At 56.1% G+C, this 19,558-nt stretch overlaps 1 protein-coding gene across 9 annotated transcripts in view; it reads left to right on the forward strand.

The window, feature by feature from the left end:
* TBC1D14 (TBC1 domain family member 14) overlaps positions 1-16,514 on the forward strand; it is a 110,156-nt gene extending 93,642 nt beyond the window's left edge. For all 9 annotated transcript variants that reach the window (XM_086705517.1, XM_086705515.1, XM_025921755.2 and 6 more), the window contains 2 exons: positions 10,056-10,314; positions 13,892-16,514. In XM_086705517.1, the coding sequence (XP_086561643.1) occupies positions 10,056-10,314; positions 13,892-13,957 (325 nt within the window). In that variant the 3' untranslated portion in view covers positions 13,958-16,514. The remainder of the gene's footprint in view (positions 1-10,055; positions 10,315-13,891) is intronic.
* The last annotated feature ends 3,044 nt before the right edge of the window (positions 16,515-19,558 follow it).

The raw sequence follows: 19,558 nt of genomic DNA on the forward strand, positions 1-19,558 counted from the left end.
AAAAGACCAGTGCTCGAACTGAGGCTTCAGAAGCTGGGGGACGGTGGGGAACGGAGAGACCGGGAGTGGAAAGCTTTGGGTCCCCTAGAGAGTTGGTGTGCGTGTGTGAGAGAAGGCCGAGAGTTACCCATCTGGTGAGGGGCACGACTGTTCCACCAGCTGAGGTCCGAATCGGGCCAAATTGGGCAGTGAGGCTAACGGACTTGGCTTGGCCGCAGTGATTTTGAGGTACCCCCTGCACATCTGAGTAGACACACAGATAGCAGGTGTTAGAGAGTTCTGGGGTTCACACGGGTGGATGTGGCTGCCTGAGGAGGGGGTGGCACGTCACCCCAGAGAGCATGGTGTCTGGGGGCAGACTTGTGGAGCAGAGGCGGGAGGACTGTGGTTCTGGAACACTCAGCCCTGGTCCAGCCTCTCCTGTTACTTGCCTCGTGGCCGTGTGCTGGGCATTAACCCTCTCTGAGCCCGTTGTCTCATCTTTCGCCTGCAGCGATGAGCCTTGTAGGGCCTTAGAAGGTGACGCCACTGCCCGGCTTACAGAGGGGTTCTGCAGACGAAAACGATGTCACTCAGCCCAAAGGCCCATTTGGGCTTCAGCACCACTCGCATAGTGAATCTAAAACTGTTGGTAACGGATTTGGAGCTGGTTTGATTTTTGGTCATCTGAAACGAGGCTCAGGCCCTGAGATAAAGCAGACTTGCCTGCCCCCTTGGGAATGAACCTTTGGGATTCTTGGCATTTGTTGCCTCCACCCTAAACCCCGAGACTGTTATTATGACTCTGCTGAATACTCGCCGGAAACCAGGGTTTGGGGGTTGGAGCTTGTAGCTGGTGTCACTTTGGAGTAGGCATCAGGCCGTGAAGTGACCCCTGGGGCGGGGGCGCTCTGGGCTGGCCTATCTGGCATGTCTCACAGGGCACCCGTATTTAGCAAATGACCTCTTAGGTAGGCTCCCCTCTGCACCCCCGCTGGTGCTGCCACGGTGCTAACCGTGACTTCGCCCTGGGAGGGGGTGGGGGTGTGTGGGGAGACGGTCAGACCAGACCGGAGTCTTCAACTTCTGCCTTACCTGTTTTAGGGCCCCAACTCCCATTCTTAGGATTTCAGGCTGAAAGCGAAGTTTGGAGAACACTGTCCTGGAATAGTGTCTTTCAGACTTTTTCACCCTGACTCGCAAACAGGAATTATTTCTGTGTTGTGATGCAGTGTGTGGCCACGTGCCCAGAAATTCGCTCTGTATACAGGACTGAAACCGGTTTCAGACAATACCTAGCCCTTGTTTTGTGTAAAGCATCCTGAAATTTCCTGTTCTGTTCTATTTATTTAAAAACGTGTTGGGGCGCCTGGGGGGCTCAGTCGGTTGGGCGTCCGACTTCGGCTCAGGTCACGATCTCGCAGTTCATTAGTTTGAGCCCCGCGTCGGCTCTGTGCTGACAGCTCGGAGCCTGGAGCCTGCTTCGGATTCTGCATCTCCTTCTCTCTCTGCCCCTCCCCTGCTCATGCTCTGTCTCTGTCTCAAAAATAAATAAAAACATTTAAAAAAATTAATAAAACAATAAAAAAAGTGCTGGAGGTCACCCACTCTGATTGATTTTACAGTGCACTAATCTTTTTTTTTTGTTACTGTTTATTTTTGGGAGACAGAGAGAAAGCGCAAGTCCGGGAGGGACAGAGAGAGAGGGAGACACGAAATCGGAAGCAGGCTCCAGGCTCCGAGCTGTCAGCACAGAGCCCGACATGGGGCTCGAACTCACAAATCACAAGACCATGACCTGAGCCGAAGTCGGACACTTGACCGACTGAGCCGCCCAGGGGCCCCCACAGCGCACTAATCTTGACGGGGTCAGCAGGGGCAGCGTGAAGAGCACCGTCCTTTCCGAACAGGACCCGTTCGTTTCTCCTCTGTCTGGAGGCAGTTATGATCCAGGTGGGGGCAAAGATCAGGGGCACCATGTTGACCGGCGGCAGGGCTTCCCACACAGGGTTTCCCTTAACTCTCAGAACAAGCTCTTGGAGCGAATTGTGACACGTCCGTTTTGTAGATGAGAAAAGCGAGGCTCGGAGAGGCAGCGTGGCCTGCCCGAGGCCACGGCTGGCTGGCGTTCAAACTCAGGTTCCCGCTCCAGACCTCGTGCGCTGTCCCACGAGTCCTTCTGAGGGACTTTGTGGGAAGGCAGTGTCACCCGAGCGTTGGGTCCCGTAGCTCAGGCTCCGGAGATCACGTCCGCGCGCTGATGATGCGCCTGGGGAGAGGAACGCCTGGACCGGACCGTCCGTGACGAAAACTGAAGCCAGTGCAGGCTGTCTAGGTGCAAAGGTAGCTCAGGGATTCCACTCCTGAGACCGTGGCGATGGGTCCTGGTGGCGCCCGATGCCTCGTGAATGCGGCCCCCGGTGCCCTGGTGAGGCCCCTGTTTTACTGCTTTCTAGAGTAAGGACCAGGTAGGACGTTGTGTCTTCGGCTGCAGCAGGGGCTGGGAGGTAGGTTGACTTGAGCACAGGAAAAGCCACGTTTTCCGGACTTCCCCCTCACCGTCCACGGTTACTGATGGTCTGCGGTGAGTCAGAGTCTTGGCCGGGTGCTCACAGGTAAGAGCTCAGGTGGGGGCAGGCGGCAAGGAGGAAGCCAGGGGAAGAGCACGTTTTGTTCAGGACCTGCCCTCGAAGCTGACGCTGCAGAGACGCTTGTTTTGTCCTCACGGTGTCCACGGCAGGCGTAAGCACATCTTAGCCCAGAGGAGGCCCCTGAGGCCCCTGCCCGGTGTCCCACCTGTAGTGAGCGGTCCAGGTTGGTCGCGCTCAGCTTTTGCCTTTTCAGTGTGTCCTGCCACCTTCCCAGAGCCACAGGCGCACCCATAGCGGTGGGGCCGCACCTGACGTGTGCTGTAAACCGGGGTGGCCCTAGGCTTCCGGTTACTAACTGCCGGAGGACGAAGGCTCTCTGGCCTGTTCTGTGTCCCAGGGTCGAGAGCCCCATCTGGGTTGGCCGGCCGAGTGTCCTGGGTGAGCTGTGTGGGCACTAAGAGGACCAACTCTTTCCTGCCACGCTGTCCACCCACCGGAGGCCAGCTGGGAATTGTTCCTGCTTTATTCCCAGGATGGTGTCTCTGCACTGCGATGATCACATTATAGCTTAGAGGCCGTTAACCTGGCACAGTTGGAGAGTCATTCCTCCGGAATGTTCTTTTCTCTCCTTCCACCCCTGCAGTGCATGCCTCCTTCCATCACAGCCCTGACCCACTCTGAGGGCATCTTTTGTTTCTTGCTGTTCCTGCCACGGACCGAGCTTAGTCACCTCCGTGTGGCCAGTGCCGGGCCCCCTGTGGGAGGACGGACACGTGGCTGTTGAACTCTTCAGACTGTTCCTTGTCGCTGTCGAGTGGCAGAATTCTCCAGAGATGTGAGTGGGTTTTGCGGTAATCTCAGATTAGTAAAAGAATCCGCGGCACAGTCTGCGTCATGATTAGCGTCCGGGGGTCCTTGCAGAGCCCGTCGTTACACCGCAGCTCTACCTTGAGGGACAGGCTCAGGGTGAAGTTAAAGTTGGCAGATTTTAGTTTCTGTTGCAGCTTGTACTTGTTTATTTGTGGATGTTGACTTTTGGGTGACAGGTCAACCTACGAGTGCCCCAAGAGCAAGGCTTGCCTCGCTGAGCTCCCAAGTGCCCGGGCTAGCGTCTGGCGTGCACCGGGGCCTTCATCGGTGTGTGTGTGTGTGTGTGTGTGTGTGTGTGCGCGCGCGCGCGTGCATGTACGCGGACGGGGAGGGTCTGAGCCTGCGGTGAGAAGCCCGTTCGCAGGAAGGGCCTGCGCAGCCCGTGTGTCACCGGCACGCCCCCGGCCTGGCCGCACACGGAGCCTGCGGTACAGTGCAGGGCTCCCGTGGTTTGCCCGGTGCCTGCCCGGCCCTGCTGGGGGCTGGGACGTGAGGGCCCAGTTAGAAAGTGCTCTGGGGGCACTGAGATGGACGTGACTGCTTCCAGGATCGGGCCGGGGATTGGACTGGTTAACTGAGTTGGAACAGAGCCTTAAGTAACTGCCTCCCAGTGTTTAATGAATGCACGTTATGTTTGGCATCTTAATGTATTTAATCCTCACAAAATCTAATCAGGCTAAGTGGTAGCTCCTCATTTCTCAGCGTCTGTTCTAGCTGCTCGGCCGAGTCTGTTACGAACACAGGGAGTGCGTGGTGAGGTAGGGGGTCGGGGGCAGAGGCTCGTAGGCCTAGGAGAATCTGGGCACAGCTGGGAATTGGGGCCTTGAGGGTCTCTGGTTGTGGCTTCCCTGCAGCAAAGACCGCTGGTGGCTCTTGTGCCTCGGGCTGAGGTACACTTCCCCACAGCCGCCCTTTATCTGTAGTTTCCTCGTCTGGAAGGTGGGGGTGAGGATTGTACGTCCTTGTGGAGTTGCAGCGAGGATCAATCGGATAAGCCTTGTAGACGGTAGGAAGCAGCACTCAGAACAGAAGTCCGCACTCCCCGCCAGCTCTTGCCTGCGCCGGGCCCTTGGGGGTGGACCAGGGTCGGGTTGGTTTCTGAGAGTGAGCCAGGCTTTGGAAGCAGTAGAAACCCTTCTCCCCCTTCGGAACCCCCTTGCTTTCCTGCAGGCTCAGACGAACAGTTAGAACAGACATTGCAGGGAAGGATGTTTTCTGGAAGTTGGGAGGCCTCGGAAGCTGGCCTGTTCCTTCCGCACGTCATGGGGGAGACGGATGCACAGAAGCTGTGTTTGGTGTCCTTTATAAGCCTGCAGCCACTTGTTTAGTTCAGCAACACAGAAATAACGTTAATTTGCGTTCGTTGAATTTATACCTGAAGTTAATCGTTTTTTTGTAAGTTTATTTATTTTGAGAGAGAGAGAGAGAGAAAGAATCCCAAGCAGGCTCCATGCTGTCAGGGCAGAGCCTGACTTGGGGCTTGATCTCATGAACTGTGAGACCCCGACCTGAGCCAAAATCCAGAGTCGGACACTTAACCGACTGAGCCACCCAGGCGCCCCTGAAGTTACCATTTTTGGTATAAAGTGCCATCATACTCGGTGGTCCAGAGGAGAAGAAGCCTTGAATGCTCTCTTGCTACCACGGGGAGAACCCTGCAGCCATCCTGGGCAGGCCTCGGGGCCCTGTCCCTCGTGCCCTCCCGGGTCGGTGCAGGATTGGAGCAGGAGGAAGCCAAGCACACCGGGCACAGTGAGAGCCCACGAAAGGCTGGAGACGGGAAGGGTGGGAGGGCCCTGTGCAAACAGCAGCCCCCTTGTTCCTGCTGCTCCGACCCCGACCCCGACCCTGACCCCGACCCCGACCCTGATCCCGCTGTGGGGCCAGGGTAGAGCCTGGTGGAGCGGGAGCTGAGCGCGTGCGCTCTTGAGCTGCGTGAGCGGTGCCTGCCTAAACGCCCTCTGCTGAGAGGCAATCAGGGGAGGACCGTTTCAGCGTCTTACTCACAGTAGGTGTTTGAAGCTAAGATCCAGGCAAGCGTCTGCGAGTGTGGGGTCAGAAGTGGTCTTGGTGGAGCAGGCGGTTGACACTGGCACGAGGCCCCTCTCCGTGGGAGCCGTGCTCCTGCAGGAGGGGTGGGAAGAGGGTGAGCGGACAGAGGTGGAGCCCGAGGGGACGGAGCCCTGGAGCCCGAGGGGACGGAGCCACGTGACCCTGGGCTTGAGGGGCGAGGGGCCGAGCCCTGGTTGCTGAAAGCCTCAGAGTCCACCAGGCTCAGGGGAGGCGCAGGGCAGACCAGGGGGCCATCTCGGGGCTGAGTGTGATGAAGGAGTGCGTGGCTTTCGGCCCGGACCGTGCCGTCCCCGAGACTCTGTGGGCCGAGGTTGGTGGCTATTGGGAAAGATACGGGGCTCAGCGCCAGCACCGGGCAAGAAACCAGGCCAAGCCCACGGTCCCGGAAACGGCCTTCTAAGAGTGAGAGGGGATTTACAAAATGTTGTCTTTTTTTTTTTTTTTTTTTTTTTTTTTCAACGTTTATTTATTTTTGGGACAGAGAGAGACAGAGCATGAACGGCGGAGGGTCAGAGAGAGAGGGAGACACAGAATCGGAAACAGGCTCCAGGCTCCGAGCCATCAGCCCAGAGCCCGACGCGGGGCTCGAACTCACGGACCGCGAGATCGTGACCTGGCTGAAGTCGGACGCCTAACCGACTGCGCCACCCAGGCGCCCCCAAAATGTTGTCTTTAAAAGGCGCATTTTATTTAAGGTGTGACGTTCGGGGCCCTGACGATTCTGTGTCTGCACATAAAATAGTGAATGATGTGCAGTGTGGCTCAGCTCACTTTCCTACATGGGAATGTGTCGGGGATCAGTTCAACGTTTGTCATTCTTCCCTGTCTGGTGCTGGGACGCTGCCTCTGTTTGGTACCATCTCTGCACCGACTGTCGCCAGCCCAGAGCCCTCCTGAACTCCAGGTCCTAAATAAAGGATGAAATCATTTGGCCACTTGGACGTCTGACACTCAGACCGCGTGTCCTCACACTCACCTCTTGACGTTGATGACGCAGCCAGAGACCCCACGTCTCCTTAAGCGACAGCTCCATCCTTCAGGTTGCACGGCTGAAACCCAGCGTCCTTGACTCCTCTGTTGCATTTATCCACCGCGGAGACCAGAGTTCCTCCGCTTTGGCCGCCTCCACTGCGGCCTGCCTCCTCTGACCTCGCCTGGGTGGTTTCAGCGACTGCCCAGGGAGGCCCGTGTCCGCGACGGGCACGTCTCAGCACCGTGGACAGGGGCCTCGTCAGGTCAGACCCTCTGCCGGTTTTGCCTTGCATGTAGAATAAAACCCAAAGACCTCGTAGCCGCCGGTAAGGCCCGCCCGTGCCGGGCCCGGGTCTGCATGGGCTTCTCTGTGGAATTCTCTCCTTTGCTCTTTTTGCCTTCGGCCCAGCGACCTCCTTGTTCCTCCTCGACTGTGCCAGGTTCACTCCTTCCTCACAGCTGGAGACACCTTCCTTTGGCTGGACACCGTCCAGACCTCCCTTGGCTTGTGGCCTCTTTTTCAGGGCTTTATGGACACGCCACTTCCTCATCCATCCCGTTGAGAAGTGTGTGTGTGCATTCGCACGTGTGTGCACATCCAGGCCGGCAGTCCGTGTCTCCTACCCCTGCTTGTGTTTGTTCAGCGTCTGACACGCTGGGTACTTTATCCCCTTTGCTCCAGAGGGCAGGGAACTTTGTCCCTTTGTCTGATGCCACGTAGCCTCGTCACCAAAACACAGAGATTAGCGTTTAGCAGTAGGCTCAGAGGTACTTACCTTCACGGACGGACCGATCTGCTCAGCGTCAGAAGGGCTCGGGTGTGGGCAGTTTCCACATGCAGCAGCGGAAGAGCCTGGTACGGATGGACGCGAGGCCTCAGCAGGGGTGTGTGGCGGGTACTGGCCGTGGCGTTCTTGATCATTCAGATGTTTACTTTTACAAAGTTCAGGACGGCTAAAGTAGTTTGTGGAGATGCGCACGTGAATCTGAACCCAGGGAGGTCACGTCACACGCATTTTTTTCGTTGTTACTCTGCTCTTTGCCTGTTGCTTTGTCTGTTTTCCGATAATTTTTTATTAAGACGCTGCTTTTAAGATGTCAAGGGTTTGCTTTCCAGGAATGAACTGGCAGGTGAGAGAGTATCTTGGAGGAGGTCAGTTCTGCACTTTTTTTTATAGCGTTAATAATGTGCGTTTTGTAGGTAGAACTGAGAATGTTCTCTAGATTCAGACTAGAAACAAAAAAATCTCTTGGATCTCATGAATAAATAAACTTAAAAAAAAAGTGGGGCGCCTGGCTGGCTCCGTCGATGGAACGTGTGGTCTTGATCTCTAGATTAATCTCTATAGACATTACTAACAATAAATAAATAAACGTAAAAAAGTCTCTTGGATCTTTCTTTAACTGTGTTTTCTTGACCGAATGATAAAATGGTTTTCCGTTTTTGAGATGTTAACAATTCAGGCTTAAGTCTTGTTGTGACTTTAAAAAACAAAGTGGCCTGGGGCACCCAGCTGGCTCAGTCCGTGAATGATGTCAGGGTTGTGGGCTTTTAGTCCCACATTGGGCATAGAGATTACTTAAGAATGAAATCTTTAAAAATAAATAACCAGATAAACAGCCAGGTTTCAACAGTGTCTCGCCAGGTACCGTGTAGAGCAAGCAGTCCGATCGTTTAGGGTATGGGCTTTGGAGTCCGGTTCGCAGCCTGGCTCTGTCACTTACCGGTGGCAGGACCTGGGACTCAGTTCCCTGTGGTCAAATGAGCTAACAGAACCCATCTCCCAGGGTGCTTCTGGCTGTTGAGTGGGGGGTGCTTGTGATGTGCCTGCTGTAGTGCCCGGCACATAGTAGGTCCTCAGTTTAAACTTAGCTCTTGTGGTTTGTATGAGGTAGGGCCTTCCTGTGACACTTGTCTGCCTGTTCCATCGTCTGGGCCGAATGAAATCTAAATTGTTATGCCTTCCTTAAAACTCTTGTTAGAGTTTGGTAGCCTTGGATATTTTGGGGTCTTAATTAGCATGCTCTTTTGCATGCACGCCCCGGACTGCCTGAAGTGTTCCTCTGGGCTCTGGGGGAAAGGCTGTTTCTGGGGCTGAGCACGCTGCCACGTGAGAGTTTGGAGTTCACTGCAGACAGGAGAGCCCGTGCGCGGGAGCCTCGTGAGCGCGTTTGCCAGGATGGCACAAACTTGCGGTGGCATCTATCATAGGAAGCAGAGTCCTGCTGTTGGAGGCTGGACGTTACTCTCTGACCAGGGCAGCGCCGTAGTCTGAGTCCAACACTGGAGCCCCGGTGCCTTCACGGGCCCTGTGTGTGTAGAGCTGGCACGGGCACTAAGGGAAAACTGAAACCGTGGACGGGCGATTCTCCGGGAGGGACAGGGGACGTGCCCCAGCAACTGAGAAGCCCCACTTCTTTGTCACATTTTTTAAATTGTTGAGAGAGAGCGAGAGCAAGAGTGAGCGAGGGGCAGGGAGAAAGGGGGAGAGAGAGAGAGAATTCGGAGCCTAGAGTGGGGCTCGAACTCATGAACCCTGAGTTCATGACCTGAGCCGAAGTCGGGCACTTAACTGAGCCACCCGGGCGCCCCGAGAATCCCCACTTCTGATGAACACTGCTGCTGGGGAGGAGGTGGCGAGAGCCGCTAACGTCTGGGACACTGGAGCAGATTGGCGGAGTGCCGACTCACTTACCTACTCAGCAGAGACGGCCGGGTGCTGTGCCACATGCTCGCCTGGAGGGAATTGGCCAGGGTCCCTGCTCTTGAGCGTCTCTGTGGGGAGCAGCAGGGCAAACACGAGTTATAAGCCCCAGGGTCAGAGGGAGCATCTGGCTGGTCCTGGGGGTCAGCAGACGTCCTGGGGATGGCACCCGGGCTGCGTCTCCCGGCTGAGGGAGGAGGGTGGGTTCACAGACAATCCGTTTGGCCTGCGTCTCTTTGGATTCGCCTCGCTTTGTGACACGGGCACTTTCCGGGTTAGAAATGCTTAAACCCGAGGATGCAGTTGGTCACCCAAGATGGTATTTGTTGGGTAGTTTGGATGGTAATTGTCACCGTATTTTAAGAGAGTGCCTGTGCGCTTCACTTTTTCACCTGATGGTTTCCGTTAAGTACAAGATCGGTTTCTCGTGGAAGAGTTTGGTTTGTTCCTTCACAGACTCCCAGGGGGAGAAAGTACACAGCACTCTTGAGAAGTAACGTGCACATGCCTACACTGGTTACAGGGTTCTGTTGACTGTTTCGATTTGCCTGAGACTCTAAGCTCTTAACCTTGGGTCCAGCGCCTACCACAGAGTAAGCACATCGTCGATTCTCGATAAATACTTGTTGAATGGATGCAATCAGAGTCAGCAATATAGAGAAGGTACAGAGAATCTGCATGAAAGCCGATAGTGCTTTTTTATAAAACCGGCCTTCAGAATGAATGTGGGCCTCGACCCCCGCACCTTGTGTCTAAGTATGAACATCACTGACTCAGGGAGTGTTCTTAACGAATTAGGCCTGAACTCCGAACTCACTCTTTGTGCCATCTGAAACCTGAAAAACTCAAAACTTTTTTTTTCTAGGATCTTTACCTTATATAGTAAGTCTTTGCCCCTCGACCTGGCCTGTCGCATATGGGATGTGTTCTGTCGTGACGGGGAGGAGTTTCTGTTCCGCACGGCCCTGGGCATCCTGAAGCTGTTTGAGGACATCCTGACCAAGATGGACTTCATTCACATAGCCCAGTTCCTTACGAGGCTCCCAGAGGACTTGCCCGCGGAGGAAGTTTTCGCCTCCATAGCTACAATTCAGATGCAAAGTCGAAACAAGAAGTGGGCTCAGGTAAACGGATCCTTCGTTCTCTTTTCCCTGCAGAGCAGTTTGCCTCAGTAGCATGACTGAGGAAGTTCATTGCTGCCTTTTGAGAAACCAGCCCTCTCTGAAGAAAGTCCTCCTTGGACCGGAGATGAGGAGCCTGGGTTTGAGGCTGGGCTCTGCCACGGGGGGTCATCGGATGGACAGGTGGAGGGGCGGGTAACAGAAGCCTCTCAGCCATTCTGCAGTGGCGCCGGGGGGCCACTATGCTGTCCACAGGTTAGAAGGCATTTTGTAAAACCAGGCGCCGCCGCCACCACCCCCACTGCTGTGCTTGGCGCCGGGCGGAAGGGATTGTCCCCCATCGCTGATCAATAGACGAGACCCACAAAGGCGAAATGCTTGCCCTCAGCGGTCAGCGGAGGGCAGGAGGGCTGAAGGGTGGCTCCCCTGGGCTGTGTCCTCTGGCCCTCTGGTGGCTGAGTTGGGGGAGTGGCTGAGCTGCCCTGTGGGAGCGAGTCCAACCTGGGCCTCCTTCTAGATCCCTCTCACCTCCTCTGGACGTCCCGTCTAGGGTTGTCCCCTGGGGGATTAGCCGGTGTTGCTGGTTCCAAGTCTTTATTGGGCAAAAAAGGAAAAAAGCCTTGCTTCTTACAGGCTTATTTGAGCCTTACAGGCTCAAAGCTTGTCTGAGCGGCAGGTCGCACTGGGAAGTTATCTGTGGACGTTTCTACTCCCCTGTGTATGCCAAACAGCACATCCCTCATTTACCCTTTGTGTTAGTGGGAGATTTCAACGATTTTTTTAACGTTTATTTGTTTTTTGAGAGACAGCATGAGCAGGGGAGGGGCAGAGAGAGAGAGAGAGAGAGAGAGAGAGAGAGAGAGACACAGAATCCGAAGCAGGCTCCAGGCCCTGAACTGTCAGCACAGAGCCCGACCCGGGGCTCGAACCCATGAGCTATGAGATCATGACCTGAGCTGAAGTCAGACGCTTAACTGACTGAGCCTCCCACCCCCCCACCCCAGGTGCCACCTTTATTTTTTTAAGCAATTTTTTTAATGTTTATTTATTTTTTGAGAGGGTGTTAGTGGGAGATTTTAAATCCATATACCCCACCTTTTATCCCTCCTTCTGTATTTATTGAAGAAATGAGGTCATTGGATCTACAGGGTTTCCCAGGGTCTCGATCTTGCTGGCTGTACCCTTGCAGGGGTGTTGACCGTGGTCTTCAGTACGGGCGATTTCCTGTAAAGTGACTGTTAGATCCACCGGCTTGATCGTGTTCGGGTGTTTATGTTTGGTCGTAATACTGCGAAGGTGATCAGGCTCCAGCAGCCTATTTATTTTTATAACAGTTTTATTGAGATGTAATTTATGTACCATAAAATTCACCCTTTTGAAAGCGTACGATGGAGTACATTGATTAACCAGAGGGAAGTTCCCCTGTCACCTGGGTCTGCTGTCCTGGCCCTTGAGCTGGCCCCTTCTGTCCTTGCTGCCCTGTGATGTGCTGTTCGGTCTGGCTGGCAGACTCCCTTCCCGTCTGGCTCTTTTGGGGAGAAGCACGGCAGTTGTGACGGGACCTTGGGCAATACCATGAGGTGCTCCCCTGGTCTTAACTGGGGGCGGGGAGAGGCCCTGTTTTGTGCTGAGGGTGATGGGCTTTGCATTTCTGAAATGCTGCATACGTGCTGCCTTGCTGCATACTTGGGTGAGCCTTGAAAACCGTGTGTTGTGTGTGAGAAAGCCAGACGCTGAAGGCCACGTGCCCTATGATTCCGCTCGTAGGCAAGTCCAGGGCAGGTGAGTGGTTCCCCAGGCAGTGGGCGAGATCGGGTAGGGTAGCGGGGACGGGAGTTCGCAGGGTCCTTCTTGAGGCGGTGAAGACGCTCTAAAGCGGACCGCGGTAGTGTCGCACACGTGGATGGACACGCTACACGCCACTGAGCGAGCGGTACGCTCTCACCGGACAGATGACGCGGTAAGGAAGTACGCCTCAGTAAAACTGGGACAGGATACGCTCGGCTCGTGTGTGAGCAGGACTGGCGGTCCGCTTAGCAGGGATCTGGTGACAGGCAGAGGAAGAGCCTTCCTCTGGTTAAGAAATAAGCGGACGGTGCGAAATGAAGACACGGGGCCACAGGTTCAGGATGGTTGAGAGTTTGAAGGTGGGCACTGCCTGGGCCGTGTGCCCTGCGCGGGAGGGTGTGCTGCGGTCTTCCTGACGCACCTGCTCACGGTGGTTCCCTGAAGTCGCGGCAGTGAGCCGAGGCCTTCCCTGGCAGCCTTCGTGCAGCTCGTGGGACTGTGCCTACTGTCTACACGTGCAGTCATGGGTCTGCCGACCTTCCTTTGCTTGTCACTGGTACCCAGCCCGCACATCCCCATGTGTCCCCCCCCGCCGACAGGCAGGCGCAGACAGACAGACACACACACACACACACACACACACACACACACACACACACACACGCAGGGAAGGAGGAAACCCAGGTCTTCTGTGTCGCTTCTTGTGTTTTAGGATAAGGTAAAAATGTTTGGTTAAAGCTAGGTCAGAGGCTCGTGAACAGTAGGACGTTTTCTAATAATGGGATCGTGATAGTCGTTGGCCTTGATGCTGGGGGTGCAGGTGGGCGTCGAGTTTGTACCGTTCTAAGTCCCACAGGAGTTGTGGTCTGTATACCTTCTCCCAAATGCTGTGCTTCGGGTTAAGACCCTGGCGAGCTTTCCAAAACCAGTAGACGTCCGCGTCTGCTTGGCAGTCCCATGGAGGCAGAGCTGGACAGGGGGACCTTTATCTACCGTTAGTCTTCCCGTGCAATTTATTTGAAACCTACAGAAGATGTTTCTGCTCTACCCCATGTAATTTGTGATTCAGTTGAAGTCACACAGGGCCTGGCCTCAGGAGATGAGCGCTTGGTTCTGGAGTCAGGCAGATCCAGGTTGGAACGTGTGTGCTGCTTGAACAGCCGATCTCTTGAGCGCCCGTCGTTCAGGTGCCTGACTGCGGGGCTTGTTGTGCGCTAACAGCCGCTGTGCGCGAGCTGCGCCGACTTAGGGAGCTCTTGCTGTTGCCACTGCTGTGTTAAGCCGTCGCAGTGGAGTGTAGTGTCTTTAAAAACGAAGGTGTTAACCAACGGCCGAGAGAGCACAGAGCTGGGAGCCAAGTCACTTTGGGGCAGCTCGGGAGGGCCCGAGAAGAGCCCGGGTCTGTTAGCACGGTTTGCTGCTGAAGCGGAGAGGCAGGCAGGGAGCGGCCGCGCTAACGGTCCGGGGGCGCTCGTTGGCGTGCTGGAGCGGGTGGCCTGGCTTGGGGGTGGTGAGCCCAGGGGCTGGAGCCGGATGTGGGAGGAGAACGCTGTAGCCCCGTGTGGACATTGGTACCGTGGCTGCTGGGACATGGTTGTAGGACGTTAGCCGGAGGCGGCACGGTTGGATTCTCACGTCTGGGAGAGGGCCCTGGCTGCGGGTGTTGAAGGCGGAACAGGGCAGCGGCGGACGTGGGGAGGCAGAGGCCCCTGCTAGGAGGCCGTGCGTCCCGTCACCACACCTGTGTCCAGTGTCCTTGCAGATCACCCACGGGCGTCCCCTGTGCTTCCAGGTACTGACCGCGCTGCAGAAGGACAGCCGGGACGTGGAGAAAGGCAGCCCGTCGCTCAGACACTGAGGGGACAGGCGGACCCGCGCTCGGCACCGAGCAGACCTCCAGGTGGCACCTTGCGTGGCTTCGGACGCACGCACGCACGCGCTGACCGCGGATGAGAACGGGCTGTTTTCACGTTTGATCCTAACACTGGAGTTGGCCTTAAACAAAACAAACAACTTTCAAAGAACTACACCAAGGCTTAGCCTTAAGAAGCTCGGTGGAAAGATGAGCCAGTGTTGACCAGGGCCAACACTGCGTACTCTGCACGGTTTCAACCTAAGGCAGTGGCTAATCCCCCCCTCCCCCCTTATTTCAGCGAAAGTTAATTAAATTGTCATGCTTTTATGTCAACTAATGAAAAGTACATTACAGTCTTCCTTAGCCAAGGTGTGTGAGAAATCCTCCCGGGGAGGCCTCGGAGAGGTTATTGGCTCATTTACGTACGTGAGTAGGGAAGGGGTTGTCGATTCCGTTCCCGGGACGACCTGTCCAGAGCTGGAGGTGATGTTTTCACAGCCCACCTACCCAAGCTTGTGGGAAGGGAGAATGGGCTGTCCCAGGGCGGTCACGCACGAGTGCCCCAGGGCTCCCTGGGATTCGACCTGACCTCTGGGTTGGCGTTTCTCCATCGTGGCCTTGACAGAATCCCAGCACGAGTCCCATGCACGCTGAGGTTCCGGGGCACCCGTGCTCTCCGAGATTGCTGCGCCCTCCAGCTCCTGAGCAGAAGAGCTGCTCACACGGACGGCCCGAGACCTGGCGGAAAGAGCACGGGAGGACCCCCACGCCTCCCGTCTGCGGAGGCCAGGCGGCTTGGGGGGGGTGGGGCGGGGAGCCTGCTCCCTTGCTGTCACGGGCTGCTGCTCTTTCTGTTGTCACCTGAACGGCAGGACCGGTCCTGGTACCAGATGTTCCCTCCTCGCGTACTCGGCTTCAAGGTAGACCGAGGTGAGGGCCGATGAGCAGGCCGCACGCTTCCAGTGGTACGGACGACGGGCCACTCGGGGCTCTCGGTGTTTGTCCTGTGCGCCTCTCCCCACGTTAGCTGGTTTCCCCCACGTTCATCAGCCGGCAGCTTTCTTGTTCTGACTTTCCCTTGACTGACTTTTACGAATTTTGTTGTAAGAGCTTTGTTTATCCAAACTCAAAGACACGAGCGGTTTCACACGGAGTAGCCCGAAGGACGGGCAGCTGTGTGGAAGCCGGCTCCCTTGTGCCAGCCGGGCTGTGCGAGCGCCCGTGGACGGGGCGAGGGCACCGTCGGTTGCGCCCGGCCCTCCGCCGCCCCCTCAGCTGCACGTCCGCCCTCGGCCCCGAGAGCAGGCATGCAGCAAGGAGACCGGCAGGGGGCCGGGGCCCGACCGTGACCTCGCCCTTACGGGTTTTCCGTGCCCGCCACGTCCGCTGCCGACACGCGCAGGTGCGACGGCCAGTTGCGGAGCCGGGGCCCCGTTCGTGCCCTTCACCCCAGCCCTCTTCCGTGTGTCCTGTTTTCTCGAACTGCCTTCGCCCCGTGTCTGCTTAACCGAGTTCTCCCAGGAGGTTGCAGATCATCTTGGATACACTTTCTGCCTCAGCCTTCAAGTGCTGACTCTCCCCACCTCTGGGGGCGGGGAGGGGGGCGTCCCGTCTTCACCGAGGTCTCGCGCTTCCAGACGCAGCCGTCCCCGGACACCGCGATGCTGAATGTAACCCACACTGAGCCGGCCCCTCGCCCGGCCCGGCCGTTCCTCCCACACGTGCTGACTTGCGTTCCGTGATGTGGGCGTTCTGTCCGGAAAGATGTATATATTTTCTTACTGTACATAAAGATGTTCCTAAATCGGGACAGGAAGCGACGCCACAGGGGCATTTGTGCCACTGCCGCGGAACGCGTTTGTGGGACGTCACGTGCATTCAGAACCCAGCCCTTAACCCTTTTTTGTCCCAACAGTTGGACGTTAAATCTCTTTCGATTTACGTCACTACTGATGCATTAAGTTTTTAAACGGGATCCCATGCCGACCGGGAATCCTTAGCGAATCTTTAGCTCGGAAGAGGTTTCCGTGACCTGTTCAGGGACCACGTGAGGTCTTGCGGTTTGATGTGTCCCCCTCACAGGCCGGGGGTCCTGAGTCCCCACGCAGGGTCCCGTGGCCCCTTTCCGCAGAGGGCAGCAGAGGGCACCCGGCCGGGCATCTCTGTTGGACGCTACCGTTGAGGAAAACTGGAAACAAGTAGAAATGCCACGCCCCTTTGGAAGTCTGCACTTTCCCCTTCATGTGCCCGCGATTTCCAGGACTTCAGGCTCGGGACCTTGGCGCGTCTGGCACTTTAGGGTCAAAAGCTGCGTCCCCACCGGTCCCCGAAAGCTCACCTAGAAACATTGTTCACTTTAAATGGTACTTTTTAACTGCTCAGTTTTTGACTATTTTAAATAGTTTGCTGATAGAAAAATTCCTGGTAATACTTGCTACATATCATGTTTTAATTGCCTGTACAGTTAACCTTTAATTTTATTTAGTAAAGTCTATCAGATTAGGACTTTTTGAACTGTAAATATGTGGTTTTATTAAATAAAAGTCATGTAAAATTGTTACTTGTGTTCACTGTCGCTTGGTTTAAAATTGAAGTTCCCACCTTAAAAATGGCAACACCTGACTTCGAGCGTCGTGCTGGTTGAAGATCCACCGAGGCCCAGTTCAGTGAAGCAGTTAATTTGGTCAAGGGATTTGGGAGTTTCGTGTGCCCCCACCCCAAGCTGAAGGGGAACCTCAGACTTGCCCACCCCCGTGGTCTGGTGCCGCGTGCCGCCAGGCTCGCTGCTCACACCTCTGCGCCCGACCCAGCAGCTGGTGCACACTCACCCTGGAGCCTGCTCGGAGTGCTGGTGTCGCGGTCCGGCACCACCGCCACCCTCCAAGTGACCGTGGGCTCCTCCCGGGCTGCTGTGCACCTCCGTCCCTGTCCGTGGCTGAGAACGTAAGTGTCCGAGAGGTCACGTGTGTGCTCACGTTCGTCGGTGGGGCGCTGGGCGGTTGGAACCAAGGGCTGGAGGCCCGGGGAGGAGCCTGTCGAGTCCTGGCCAGAAAGTATGCGGCCCTTGGGGCTCCTGCCTTCTTTGTCCCCAGGCGGACTTTGCCGCCCCTCCGGTGTCCGCGCCCTGGGGACCTCCGCACCCTCCGCCCCAGGACTGGCCTCCCCGCTGACCTTCCCCGGGGACCGCGCAGCTCACTGTCACAGCGTTCGCCATGTTTGGCCCCCAGCACAAGGCTCCCATCTGTCCTCACGAGGGGGTCCCGTCGCTGCTCTGGGCCGCAGTTCTCTTTTCTCCACTTGGCACAGGCTCTGAGGGACTGTGGCCGCGAGGGTGGCCACGGTGGACGGCAGTCGTGTCCTGGGGCTCACTGCACCGCTTCACCCACCCCAGGCCCCATTTCTCTCCACAGCAGCCCTGTCAGCGTCCCCTTTCCGCGGGTGTGATGCCGAGAGCTGGTCTGCTTGGACGGGCCTGGGGTTCAGACTCCGGCCCTGTGGCTCCTGAGCCCTTGCCGGCCCCCTCCCCAGGGCACAGGCCTTCCTCCTCTGGCCCTGACCTCAACTCCCAAGTGCGGGGTGCGGGGCGAGGCCTGGATTCACTCACCCGAATGCCTCCTGGGTGTAAGGCCCAGCCTGCCGGGAAGGAGGCAGCCATGCCAGCCAGCTCCGGGAGGACCTTGGGGACGTACGAGCCTTGGGGATGGAGGTTGTGGACGCTGGGGGCGGACAGTTCAAACACCCAACGTGCACCTGCCGCAAAGGCCCAGAGAGGGAATGAGATACTCCAGCAGCACAGGGAGGGGTCCCCGCGGGACCTTGAGGGGAGCCGCTGGCCAGCAGAGGGAGGCCTTAGAGCCGAGGCGAGACCTCAGATGGGGCCGTGGGAGACGCCACAGCACCCAGCCGCCCACCCAGCGGCTCGCCGTGACCGCAAGTCCCCGGGTATTTCTGCGAGGCCTGGAGCGCTGGCTGGCTCAAGGCAGCTCGGGCTCCTCCGTGAGCACCACTGCGCCTGCAGCCGGCTGGCGCCAAGAGGGGGTGCTCCGCCGGGCACGGCCACGCCAGCAGAAGTATTTAAACTGCGTCAGCCTCATTTCTCTCTTTTTTTTTTTTTTTCCAACGTTTTTTATTTATTTTTGGGACAGAGAGAGACAGAGCATGAACGGGGGAGGGGCAGAGAGAGAGGGAGACACAGAATCAGAAACAGGCTCCAGGCTCTGAGCCATCAGCCCAGAGCCCGACGCGGGGCTCGAACTCACGGACCGCGAGATCGTGACCTGGCTGAAGTCGGACGCTTAACCGACTGCGCCACCCAGGCGCCCCGTCATTTCTCTTTTAAAAAGCGTACCGGCTTCCATCCCCTGGCTCGTGAGGATTAAAAAAGATGCTGAATTACTTGTGTCATCTAAAGAAACGCGTCACCATACAGAGCTAGATTCGTGCTCTCGACATACAGACTTTCAGTGTCTGAACTCTCGGTGAACTTACGAATTGTAAAAATCAGTGTCTTCCCTCTAATTATCGGATGCATGTTAAATACAATTTGGAAATGCCCCAAAGCACACAAAAAATAAAAATCATAATCTCACCACCTAGGAAAGACACTTTTTTCATACGCTTGACATTTTCTTACGTTTACCCCATCGTACCAGGGAGCACGCTGAGCTTTAGAAACGTCGAGTGTTTGTCCCAGGTCACAGAAGAGACCAGAATCCAGCTCAGCCTGATGCCAAAGCCTTCATTTGCGGGTGCTACATGGTCTTCCTCCTCGATGCATCTCTGTGCTCATCGTGGCGTCTTTTGGGTGAAATATTAGAAGCCTGCATCAGGGAGAAAGCTGGGGCGGGTGGAAATGTATTCATTCAAACCTGTGCCTGTTCAGACTGTGGTTACGACAGGAGCATGCCTGGCAAGCAGGAGGTGTGGGCCCGAGCGGTGCCCAGCCTGTGTGGCCCCTGCTCCCGCCGGCCGCTCAGAGGCGGGTCCCCCCAACCCGGAGTCGTTCCCGACCACATTGCTTGTACAATTTGTCCTCACGAAGACTGTCTTCCAAGTTGAAGACGGAAGTTCCAAAGTGGGGTGCATTAATTTTGAGTGACTTTATCATATCAGACAGGCATCCCCGACCAGGGGCAAAAATCTAAATTATGGCTCAGACCAACTTACAAAGAAAGAAAGCGTTTGACCACTTAGGTAATTTTATAATCTGAAATGGGTAAGTCTCCAAAAATGACTTTCACCTACTAATTCCTTTTCAGATGCCTTGGGCTCCATGTAGGTACTGCCTGATTCCCTCCTGACCCTGGGGCCACAAACAGACAAAAGTGGCCTGGGACACTTCCGACTCAGACCCATTTATTTTTTTTTTAATATTTGAGAGACAGAGAGTAGGGGAGGGTCAGAGAGCAGGAGAGAGAATCCCAAGCAGGCTCTGTGCTGTCAGCACAGAACCTGACATGGGGCTCGAACTCCCAAACAGTGAGATCATGAACTGAGCCGAAATCACGAGTTGGACACTTAACCAGCTGAGTCGGCCAGGTGCCCCTCGACTCGGACCAATTTAAAAAGAAGTTTCACGTAACATCTCAGATTTTTCTGTGCCTG

The sequence above is a fragment of the Puma concolor genome, chromosome B1, assembly GCF_028749965.1.
Source record: "Puma concolor isolate L17-30 chromosome B1, mPumCon1.1.hap2, whole genome shotgun sequence".
In the NCBI taxonomy this organism is placed as follows: domain Eukaryota; kingdom Metazoa; phylum Chordata; class Mammalia; order Carnivora; family Felidae; genus Puma; species Puma concolor.